Source organism: Cheilinus undulatus, linkage group 24, assembly GCF_018320785.1.
Source record: "Cheilinus undulatus linkage group 24, ASM1832078v1, whole genome shotgun sequence".
Classification (NCBI taxonomy): domain Eukaryota; kingdom Metazoa; phylum Chordata; class Actinopteri; order Labriformes; family Labridae; genus Cheilinus; species Cheilinus undulatus.
This window is the reverse complement of record NC_054888.1, coordinates 601,315-613,640: the sequence shown is the minus strand read 5'-3', so window position 1 is coordinate 613,640 and position 12,326 is coordinate 601,315. Positions and strand designations below refer to the sequence as shown.

The window sequence follows — 12,326 nt, the reverse complement described above, 5'->3', positions numbered from 1 at the left end:
GAAAGATAATGTCATCCTCTGAAGCTTTTAAGACATTCTATACTCTGCCTTTCAAAATTATGTGATCCTTGAAAGTTCTTCAACATTTAGTCCTTGTCTTTGAAAGATCATGTCACCCTTTAAGCCTGATAAAACATTCCATCCTTTCCTTTAAAGATGATGTCATTTTAAAACCTTATAGAACATTCCATTCATGCCTTTAAAGATGATTTGGACAAAGATTATACAACATCCCATCCTTGCCTTTCAATATAGTGTCATATCTTAAGCTGATAAAGCATTCCATCCTTGACTTTAGAAATCCCATTCTTTGAACCTTATTAAACATTCTATCCTTACCTTTAGAGATCCCATTCTTTGAACCTTATTAAACATTTCATCCTTGCCTTAAGAGATCCCATTCTTTGACCTTTTTAAACATTCCATCCTTGCCTTTCAATATAATGTCATATTTTTAGCTTCTGAAACATTCCATCCTGGCATTTAGAGATGCCATTTTTAACGTAATCAAACATTCCATCCCTGCCTTTAAAGATGTATTTTACACACCTCCTGAAATATTCCATCCTTGCCTTCAGAGATGTCATTCTCTGAACTTTATATAACATTCCATTCTTGCCTTTAGAGATGAATTTTACACACCTCCTGAGATATTCCATCCTTTTCTCAGAGATGTCATTCTCTGAACTTTATATAACATTCTATCCTTGCCTTTAAATAGGATTTTTACAAACCTCCTGAAATATTCCATCCTTGCCTTTAGAGATGATGCAGCCCTTTGAACCTTATTAAACATTTAATCCTTGCCTTTGAAATTATTATCCTTTATACCTAAAACATTCCATCCTTACCTTCAAAGATGATTTCTGTTTTTAATGCTTATAAAACATTCCATTCTAGCCTTTTGCATTCAGACCATTCATCCTTTCACTGTGAAGCCAGGCTGTTGTAACCCTCTCTAAAATAAATAAACAACCAACCACCAGTAAAACTAAGGAATGTTCCAGGTGTGTCTGAGCATTCCACAGCTCTCCCAGTCTTTTTTAACCCCTGTCTCAACTTTTTTGGAACAGGCTTTAAATGTATTTGTTAAACCAGGTTGCTTGATCAGATGCTTTTATTTTGTATTTTTACCACCAAAATAAAAGTCTGTGTTTGTGTAGCTGTTAGATGAATGTTTCTTCCAGGAGGTGGAGAAGATTAAAACCATCGGCAGTTCTTACATGGCAGCGTCTGGACTCTCACCTGATGGACAGGTGAGTCCTGGCCTGTGATGTCATCAAATAAAAGCTCATGTTTAAACATGCTGCTCATAATAAAGCGTGCAATACTACTAAGACCATGATGCTCTTCTCTCTGTGCTGCGTTCAGGACTACGAGGACGTTTGGCATCACCTCAGTGAGCTGGTTCTGTTCGCTTTGGCCATGCAGGAAACGCTCAAACACATCAACACACAAACAGGAAATAACTTCCAGCTACGAGTCGGTACGTGCAACAACAACAGCAGCAACTACAACAGCAACTACCACAATATACATGTTGATTCCTCTGACCACAGAACAGTTTTCCATGTTTAACCACAGAACAGTTTTCCATGTTTAACCACAGAACAGTTTTCCATGTTTAACCACAAAACAGTTTTCCATGTTTAACCACAGAACAGTTTTCCATGTTTCCTCAGTCCATGTTAAATGAGCTTTGGTCCAGAGAAGACGGACCAAGGTGTTTCTGGATCCTGTTCACATCTGGCTTCTTCTCTCCATGATCCAGCTTTAACTGTCATTGGTGGATGGCACGGCCAACTGTGTTGACAGACGATGATTTCTGGAATGTTCTTGAGCCCATGCAGGGATTTCACTACAGAATCATGCCTGTACCTGGTGGCTTGCCGCAGCAGCCCTGAGACCCCATGTTCCTGCAGTACCCCCTACAATACCCCGGGGGGACACGAACCTTAGCCCTCTCCAAATCCACAAAACTTATGTAGACTGGATGTGCAAACTCCTATGCCCCCTGCAAGGGTGAAGAGCTGGTCCCCTGTCCCACGGCCAGAGTGGAATCCACAATGTTCCTCCTGAATCTGTGGTTCACAGTCGGCCGCAGCCTCCTTTCCAGTACTTGGAGTAAACTTTCCCCAGGAGGCTGAGTAGTGTGATACCCTGATGATTGGAGCACACCCTCTGGTCCCACTTTTTGAAAATGGAAACCCCCACCCTGATCTGCCACAGGTGCTGTCCCAGACCTTCATGAAGTGGCGTGTCAGCCATGACAGCCCAACAAGGTCCAGAGCCAACTCTCATCTACACCTGGCGCCCTGCCGCTGAGGAGCTTTTCGACTGCCTCAGTGACCTCAGACAAGGATATAGATGAGACTTTCCCCGGATCATCAGACACTGCCTCCTGGGAGGAGGACGTGATAAACGGGTTCAGGACTTCCTCAATGTATTCTTTCCACCTACCAATGACATCCCCAGTCCGGGTCAGCAGTTCTCCACTCCTGCTAATCACAGCCTGAGCCAAACCCTGCTCTCCCCTCCTGAGTCGTCAGACGGTTTACCAGAACACCCCTGGGGCCAACTGAAAGTCCTTCTCCATAGCCTCCCTGAACTCCTCCCACATCCGGGGTGTTTGCTTCCGCAACTGCTGAAGCTGCAGCCCTCCGAGCCGCCCGATAGCCGTCAGCTGCTTTCAGAGACCCCTGGGCCAACCAGGCCCAAAAGGCCTCCTTCTTCAACCTGACAGCTTTCTTTACCGCCAGTGTCCAACAGCGGGTTCTAGGGTTGCCGCCCCGACAGCACCCAGAGACTCCAAGAAGGCCGGGTACTCAGAACTGCCATTCGGTGCATATGTACTGGTGACAGTCAGAGCTTTCCTCCCCGCAACCTGAAGTCATACAGAGGAGACCCACTCGTCCACTGGGGAAACTCCAACGCACAGGCTGCCAGCCGAGGGCTCGTGAGTATCCCCAAACCCACCCGGCGCCCTGGACAACTCCAAAGTTAAAGAGCATCCAGCCCCTCTCCAGGAGTGTGGTTCTAGAACCAGAGCTGTGTGTGGAGGTGAGCCCGACTATATCTAGCCAGTAACACTCCACCTCCCACACCAGCTCCGACTCCTCCACCAGAGAGGTGATGTTCCATGTCAGAGTCAGTCTCTGACGCTGAGGGTCAGAGCGCCAGGGTCTCCACCTTTGCTGGCTGCCCCAGCCTACAAAGCACCCTATCCTTATCAGCCTGCGGGTGGTGGGCTCACAGGGCGGCAGCTCCACGTTTCTTATCTGGGCTGGGCCGGACCAAGCCCCGTGGAGATAGGCCCATCCACCAGACGCTCGCCATCCAGCTCAGGTCCCTGTATAACCAAAGTCAGAGTTGTGTCTGCATCCTAGGCACAAAGTCGTCCCGTTGCAAGGAGGCGTGTTGGCCTCCGTCAGGACTGCCTCTTGTCTCTGGTTCTGTTTGTGGTTTTCATGGACAGGATCTCGGTTCCATCTCTGCTGTCGGGTTGAGGGTCAGTACCTCTGAGTTCAAGGCCATGGTTCTCTGCCAGAAAATGATGGATTGCTCCCTCTGGGGGGGAGGGGGTCTTTGCTCAAAGTGAAGGAGTTCAGGTACCTCGGGGTCTTGTTCACAAGTGAAGGGTAGAAGGGACCGTGAGATCGACAGGCAGGTCGGTGCAGCATCTCTGGTATTGCAGACGTTGTACCACACCATCGTGGTGAAGAGGGAGCTGAGCTGGAAGGCAAAACTCTTGATCTTTGTCCCAACCCTCACCTATGGTCATCAGCTCTAATGACTGAAATAACAAGTGGTTAAAATGAGATCCCTGAGGAGGGTGGCTTCATGTGATACATTTTCTTATCACCCTAAATCCTTCTGATAATCACGTTAATGTTCCTGCAGGTATCGCTCATGGCCCGGTGATCGCCGGCGTCATCGGTGCCACCAAACCTCAGTATGACATCTGGGGTCTGACGGTAAACATGGCGAGCAGGATGGAGAGCACGGGAGTCAACGGGAGGATTCAGGTGAGCTAGGGTGTCTTTGGGGGCTGGTCTATGTTTGTATGAGGTCTTTAACCTCCGCCCTCCTGTCCCGTTAGGTTCCAGAGTCCACCAGCTGTATTCTGATGGAGCGAGGCTTCCTACGGCAGCTCAGAGGGAACATTTACGTCAAAGGCATCAGTGAACGGCACGGAAAGGTGACTGAACCTGAGAAATGAACCTGGTGCCAGCTGCAGATTTAATTTCTGAAAATATTCAATGATTTACAATCAAACTTTTACTCAGTATCAATAAAACTACCAGCACAAAGAAGACACAGAAAGTTCTATTATAACATTCCTCACAGAGGCAGAAAGTTCTATTGGAACATTCCTCACAGAGGCAGAAAGCTCTATTGTAACATTCCTCACAGAGGCAGAAAGCTCTATTGAAACATTCCTCACAGAGGCAGAAAGTTCTATTATAACATTCCTCACAGAGGCAGAAAGCTCTATTGAAACATTCCTCACAGAGGCAGAAAGTTCTATTATAACATTCCTCACAGAGGCAGAAAGTTCTATTATAACATTCCTCACAGAGGCAGAAAGTTCTATTATAACATTCCTCACAGAGGCAGAAAGCTCTATTATAACATTCCTCACAGAGGCAGAAAGTTCTATTGAAACATTCCTCACAGAGGCAGAAAGCTCTATTATAACATTCCTCACAGAGGCAGAACGTTCTATTATAACATTCCTCACAGAGGCAGAAAGTTCTATTATAACATTCCTCACAGAGGCAGAAAACTCTATTATAACATTCCTCACAGAGGCAGAAAGTTCTTTTATAACATTCCTCACAGAGGCAGAAAACTCTATTATAACATTCCTCACAGAGACAGAAAACTCTATTATAACATTCCTCACAGAGGCAGAAAGTTCTATTATAACATTCCTCACAGAGGCAGAAAGTTCTATTGTAACATTCCTCACAGAGGCAGAAAACTCTATTACAACATTCCTCACAGAGGCAGAAAGCTCTATTGTAACATTCCTCACAGAGGCAGAAAGCTCTATTGTAACATTCCTCACAGAGGCAGAAAGCTCTATTATAACATTCCTCACAGAGACAGAAAACTCTATTATAACATTCCTCACAGAGGCAGAAAGTTCTATTATAACATTCCTCACAGAGGCAGAAAGTTCTATTGTAACATTCCTCACAGAGGCAGAAAACTCTATTACAACATTCCTCACAGAGGCAGAAAGCTCTATTGTAACATTCCTCACAGAGGCAGAAAGCTCTATTGTAACATTCCTCACAGAGGCAGAAAGCTCTATTATAACATTCCTCACAGAGGCAGAAAACTCTATTATAACATTACTTACAGGGGCAGAAAACTCTATTATAACATTCCTTACAGAGACAGAAAACTTCATCATAACATTTCTTACAGAGACAGAAAACTCTAATATAACATTCCTTACAGGGACAGAAAGCTCTATTCTATTATTCCTTACAGAGACAGAAAACTCTATTATAACATTTCTTACAGAGGCAGAAAGCTCTATTATAACACTCCTCACAAAGGCAGAAAGTTCTATTGTAACATTCCTCACAGAGGCAGAAAACTCTATTACAACATTCCTCACAGAGGCAGAAAGCTCTATTGTAACATTCCTCACAGAGGCAGAAAGCTCTATTGTAACATTCCTCACAGAGGCAGAAAGCTCTATTATAACATTCCTCACAGAGACAGAAAACTCTATTATATTATCCTCACAGAGGCAGAAAGTTCTATTGTAACATTCCTCACAGAGGCAGAAAACTCTATTACAACATTCCTCACAGAGGCAGAAAGCTCTATTATAACATTCCTCACAGAGACAGAAAACTCTATTATAACATTCCTCACAGAGGCAGAAAGTTCTATTATAACATTCCTCACAGAGGCAGAAAGTTCTATTATAACATTCCTCACAGAGGCAGAAAGTTCTATTATAACATTCCTCACAGAGGCAGAAAGTTCTATTGTAACATTCCTCACAGAGGCAGAAAACTCTATTACAACATTCCTCACAGAGGCAGAAAGCTCTATTGTAACATTCCTCACAGAGGCAGAAAGCTCTATTGTAACATTCCTTACAGGGGCAGAAAACTCTATTATAACATTCCTTACAGAGACAGAAAACTTCATCATAACATTTCTTACAGAGACAGAAAGCTCTAATATAACATTCCTTACAGGGACAGAAAGCTCTATTATAACATTCCTTACAGAGACAGAAAACTCTATTATAACATTTCTTACAGAGGCAGAAAGCTCTATTATAACACTCCTCACAAAGGCAGAAAACTCTATTATAACATTCCTTACAGAGACAGAAAACTCCATCATAACATTCCTTAAAGAGGCAGAAAGCTCTATTATAACATTCCTTACAGAGTTTGAAAGCTCTATTATGACATTCCTTATAGAGTAGGAATGCTCTGTTCTAACATTCCTTACAGAGGTGGAGACCACTGTTGTAACATTCCATGCACAGTTTTAATGCTGTATTCTAACATTCCTTACAAAGGTGGACACCTCTGTTCTAACATTCCTTACAGAGGTGGAGACCACTGTTGTAACATTCCATGCACAGTTTTAATGCTGTATTCTAACATTCCTTACAAAGGTGGACACCTCTGTTCTAACATTCCTTACAGAGGTGGAATCCTCTGTTGTAACATTCCATGCAGAGGTTGAATGCTCTGTTCTAACATTCCTTACAGAGGTGGAAACATCTATTCTAACATTCCTTACAGTGGTTGAATGCTCTATTCTCACATTCCTTACAGAGGTGGTCGCTCTGTTCTAACATTCCTTACAGAGGTTGAATGCTCTGTTCGAACATTCCTTACAGAGATGGAAACCTCTGTTGTAACATTCCTTACATAGGTGGAAACCTCTGTTGTAACATTCCTTACAAAGGTTGAATCCTCTGTTGTAACATTCCATGCAGAGGTTGAATGCTCTATTCTAACATTCCTTACGGAGTTTGAAAGCTTTATTATAACATTCCTTACAGAGGTGGAATTCTCTGTTCTAACATTCCTTACAGAGGTGGAAACCTCTGTTGTAACATTCCTTACATAGGTGGAATGCTCTGTTCTAACATTCCTTACAGAGGTGGAAACCTCTGTTCTAACATTCCGTACAGAGGTGGAATGCTCTGTTCTAACATTCCTTACAGAGGTGGAAACCTCTGTTCTAACATTCCTTACAGAGGTGGAATGCTCTGTTCTAACATTCCTTACAGAGGTGGAAACCTCTGTTCTAACATTCCTTACAGAGGTGGAATGCTCTGTTCTAACATTCCTTACAGAGACAGAAAGCTCTATTCTAACATTCCTTACAGAGGTGAAATTCTCTGTTGTAACATTCCTTACAGAGGTTGAATGCTCTGTTCTAACATTCATTACAGAGGTGGAATGCTCTGTTGTAACATTCCATGCAGAGGTTGAATGCTCTATTCTAACATTCCTTGCAGAAGTGGAATCCTCTGTTGTAACATTCCGTACAGTGGTTGAATGCTCTATTCTCACATTCCTTACAGAGGTGGTCGCTCTGTTCTAACATTCTTTACAGAGGTTGAATGCTCTGTTCTAACATTCCTTACAGAGGTGGAATGCTCTGTTGTATCATTCCATGCAGAGGTTGAATGCTCTATTCTAACATTCTTTACAGAGGTGGAATGCTCTGTTCTAACATTCCTTACAGAGGTGGAAACCTCTGTTCTAACATTCCTTACAGAGGTTGAATGCTCTGTTGTAACATTCCATGCAGAGGTTGAATGCTCTATTCTAACATTCCTTACATAGGTGGAATACTTTGTTCTAACATTCCTTACAGAGGTTGAATGCTCTATTCTAACATTCCTTGCAGAAGTGGAATCCTCTGTTGTAACATTCCATGCAGAGGTTGAATGCTCTGTTCTAACATTCCTTACAGAGGTGGAAACCTCTGTTCTAACATTCCTTACAGAGATGGAAACCTCTGTTCTAACATTCCTTACAGAGGTGGAATGCTCTGTTGTAACATTCCATGCAGAGGTTGAATGCTCTGTTCTAACATTCCTTACAGAGGTGGAAACCTCTGTTCTCACATTCCTTACAGAGATGGAAACCTCTGTTCTAACATTCCTTACAGAGGTGGAATGCTCTGTTGTAACATTCCATGCAGAGGTTGAATACTCTATTCTAACATTCCTTACAGAGGTGGAATACTCTGTTATAACATTCCATGCAGTGGTTGAATGCTCTATTCTCACATTCCTTACAGAGGTGGAACGCTCTGTTCTAACATTCCTTACAGAGGTTGAATGCTCTGTTCTAACATTCCTTGCAGAAGTGGAATCCTCTGTTGTAACATTCCATGCAGAGGTTGAATGCTCTGTTCTAACATTCCTTACAGAGGTGGAATCCTCTGTTCTAACATTCCATACAGAGGTGGAAACATCTGTTCTAACATTCCCTACAGTGGTTGAATGCTCTATTCTCACATTCCTTACAGAGGTGGTCGCTCTGTTCTAACATTTTTTACAGAGGTTGAATGCTCTGTTCTAACATTCCTTACATAGGTGGAAACCTCTGTTGTAACATTCCTTACAGAGGTGTAAACCTCTGTTCTCACATTCCTTACAGAGGTGTAAACCTCTGTTCTCACATTCCTTACAGAGGTGGTCGCTCTGTTCTAACATTCTTTACAGAGGTTGAATGCTCTGTTCTAACATTCCTTACATAGGTGGAAACCTCTGTTGTAACATTCCTTACAGAGGTGGTCGCTCTGTTGTATCATTCCATGCAGAGGTTGAATGCTCTATTCTAACATTCCTTACAGAGGTGGAATGCTCTGTTCTAACATTCCTTACAGAGGTGTAAACCTCTGTTCTAACATTCCTTACAGAGGTGTAAACCTCTGTTCTCACATTCCTTACGGAGTTTGAAAGCTCTTTTATAATATTCCTTACAGAGACTGAAAGCTCTATTCAAACATTCTTACAGAGGTGGAATTCTCAGTTGTAACATTCCATGCAGAGGTTGAATGCTCTGTTCTAACATTCCTTACAGAGGTGGAAACCTCTGTTCTAACATTCCTTACAGATATTGAAACCTCTGTTCTAACATTCCTTACAGTGGTGGAATGCTCTGTTGTAACATTCCATGCAGAGGTTGAATACTCTATTCTAACATTCCTTACAGAGGTGGAATACTCTGTTATAACATTCCATGCAGTGGTTGAATGCTCTATTCTCACATTCCTTACAGAGGTGGAACGCTCTGTTCTAACATTCCTTACAGAGGTTGAATGCTCTGTTCTAACATTCCTTACAGAGTTGGAAACCTCTGTTGTAACATTCCTTACAGAGTTGGAAACCTCTGTTGTAACGTTTCTTACAGAGGTTGAATGCTCTATTCTAACATTCCTTACAGAGATGGAAACCTCTGTTCTAACATTCCTTACATAGGTGGAATCCTCTGTTGTATCATTCCATGCAGAGGTTGATGCTCTATTCTAACATTCCTTACGGAGTTTGAAAGGTTTTTATAACATTCCTTACAGATGTGGAATCCTCTGTTCTAACATTCCTTACAGAGGTGGACTCCTCTGTTGTAACATTCCATGCAGAGGTTGAAAGCTCTATTATAACATTCCTTACAGAGGTGGAAACATCTGTACTAACATTCCTTACAGTGTTTCACAGCTCTTTTATAATTTTCCTGACAGAGACAGAAAGCTCTATTCTAACTTTCCTTACAGAGGTGGAATGCTCTGTTCTAACATTCCTTACAGAGGTGGAAACCTCTGTTGTAACATTCCTTACAGAGGTGGAATCCTCTGTTGTAACATTCCATGCAGAGGTTGAAAACTCTATTATTACATTCCTTACAGAGGTGGAAACCTCTGTACTAACATTCCTTACAGAGTTTGACAGCTCTATTATAATGTTCCTTACAGAGACTGAAAGCCCTATTCTAACTTTCCTTACAGAGGTGGAATGCTCTGTTCTAATATTCCTTACAGAGGTGGAATCCTCTGTTGTAACATTCCATGCAGAGTTTGAATGCTCTATCCTAACATTCCTTACAGAGTTTGAAACCTCTGTTCTAAAATTCCTTACAGAGGTGGAAACCTCTGTTCTAACATTCCCTACAGAGGTTGAATGCTGTGTTCTAACATTCCTTACAGAGGTGGAATGCTTTGTTGTAACATTCAATGCAGAGGTTGAATGCTCTGTTCTAACTTTCCTTACAGAGGTGGAAACCTCTGTTCTAACATTCCTTACAGAGGTGGAATGCTCTGTTCTAACATTCCTTACAAAGGTTGAATTCTCTGTTTTAACATTCCATGCAGAGGTTGAATGCTCTATTCTAACATTCCTTCCAGAGGTTGAATGCTATGTTCTTACATTCCTTACAGAGGTGGAAACCTCTGTTCTAACATTCCTTACGGAGTTTGAAAGCTCTATTATAATATTCCTTACAGAGACAGAAAGCTCTATTCTAACATTCCTTACAGAGTTTGAAAGCTCTATTATAACATTCCTTACAGAGACAGAAAGCTCTATTCTAACATTCCTTACAGAGGTGGAATCCTCTGTTCTAACATTCCTTACAGAGACAGAATGCTCTATTCTAACATTCCTTACAGAGGTGGAATCCTCTGTTCTAACATTCCTTACAGATATTGAAACCTCTGTTCTAACATTCCTTACAGTTTGAAAGCTCTATTCTAACATTCCTTACAGAGGTGGAAACCTCTATTCTAACATTCCTTACAGAGGTTGAATGCTCTATTCTAACATTCCTTACAGAGGTTAAATGCTCTATTCTAACATTCCTTACAGAGGTTGAATGCTCTATTCTAACATTCCTTACAGAGGTGGAATCCTCTGTTGTAACATTCCATGCAGAGGTTGAATGCTCTGTTGTAACATTCCTTACAGTTTGAAAGCTCTATTCTAACATTCCTTACAGAGCTGGAATGCTCTGTTCTAACATTCCTTACAGAGTTTGAAAGCTCCATTATAATATTCCTTACAGAGGTTGATTGCTCTCTTTTAACATTCCTTGCAGGTCCGTACGTTTTTTGTGAGCAGTCGTGAGGAGCGGTCCAGTTTCCTGGAACGTGGCGGTGGGCGGGGCTTCAGTATGAACAGGAACACGTTGGGAGCGGTGGTCTACAGTTTGGTCCAGGCCAGGAAGAGAGAGAAACTGATGGAGGAGAATGGAGGCTTTCACCTGGTCGAGGCATCCTAGGAGGAAGCGTCCCAGGATTTTTGTAATGCCACTCAGCTAGTTGCCGCCAGCCTCCTCTTCGTTCTGGATTTGCTGTGCTTCAGATGTCGTGCCAACTGGAACGCTGGACTCAGACCCTTGTGGGGTGTCTGATCCAATCAGCAGATGGAATGCAGGGACCAGCAGGGGGCGCTGTTTGATCAGACAAAGAACCTTCACTGCTGTTTTTTTAAAGACTTTTTAGCTCACATTTGTTCTAACAACTGGATCTTCTAGAACTTTTTTAATCTAAAGATGATGGACTGAGTATTTCTTAGTTCTAATATCAGGATGTAAGGAGACAGAACATTCCTGATTATACCTCACACCTCAGCAGCTAATATCCTCCTCCTCACTGTCTTAAACATGTGTGCATATGTTTGTTTACTTATGATCACCAGCTCTACCTACAGGAATCATTATGAAGGAAAGGCCAGCTTTATATGGAGGCCCACTTCCACATGAATCTGTCTGTGAGGCAGGGTTTTGCATTTAAGCTGCACCAACATAAACCATGTAGGAGTGTTTCTATATTTCCCTTTAGATGTGATAATAATGTGAACTGTTGAAGCAGAATTAATGAAGCTTTAGAGGTGAAATAAAGAGCAGAGCGCTACGACCCTCTCACTGTTCATGGCTGCTCTTTATTTGTCTGGTTAAATATTAATCTGGCTGATAACGCCGTCAGCAGCTGTTCAGATGATTTATTTTCTCACAGTATTTCATCCTGATGCTCCAGAAACTGTTTACTGTTAAAACTTTTTAAGGACATGAAATAAAGATTTTACTGAGATGACAAAACAAACTATTAAAATGTTCTCAGCTCATACAATTATTCATGACTTATTTATTTAGAGCTGCTGAAGGACCCTGAACTGTTCCTTTGTCTGAGCTCTGTCTGTTTCATAATAAGACTAACCAACACAGAAAATGGATCGAACCGCTCTTTAATATCTGTTTGACTGAGGAAATGTTATCACATGAGAATAAAGAAAACTCCGATTAAGGCTGAACTTTCTGTTTCGT

General features: G+C 42.2%; 1 protein-coding gene across 1 annotated transcript in view; it reads left to right on the top strand.

Moving 5' to 3' along the window:
• Positions 1–12,026, top strand: part of LOC121506508 (adenylate cyclase type 8-like) — a 35,382-nt gene extending 23,356 nt beyond the window's left edge. Inside the window, exons 20-24 of the mRNA XM_041782352.1 lie at positions 1,164–1,256; positions 1,372–1,486; positions 3,901–4,025; positions 4,100–4,198; positions 11,100–12,026. Coding sequence (XP_041638286.1) covers positions 1,164–1,256; positions 1,372–1,486; positions 3,901–4,025; positions 4,100–4,198; positions 11,100–11,282 — 615 coding nt within the window. The 3' untranslated portion in view covers positions 11,283–12,026. The remainder of the gene's footprint in view (positions 1–1,163; positions 1,257–1,371; positions 1,487–3,900; positions 4,026–4,099; positions 4,199–11,099) is intronic.
• The last annotated feature ends 300 nt before the right edge of the window (positions 12,027–12,326 follow it).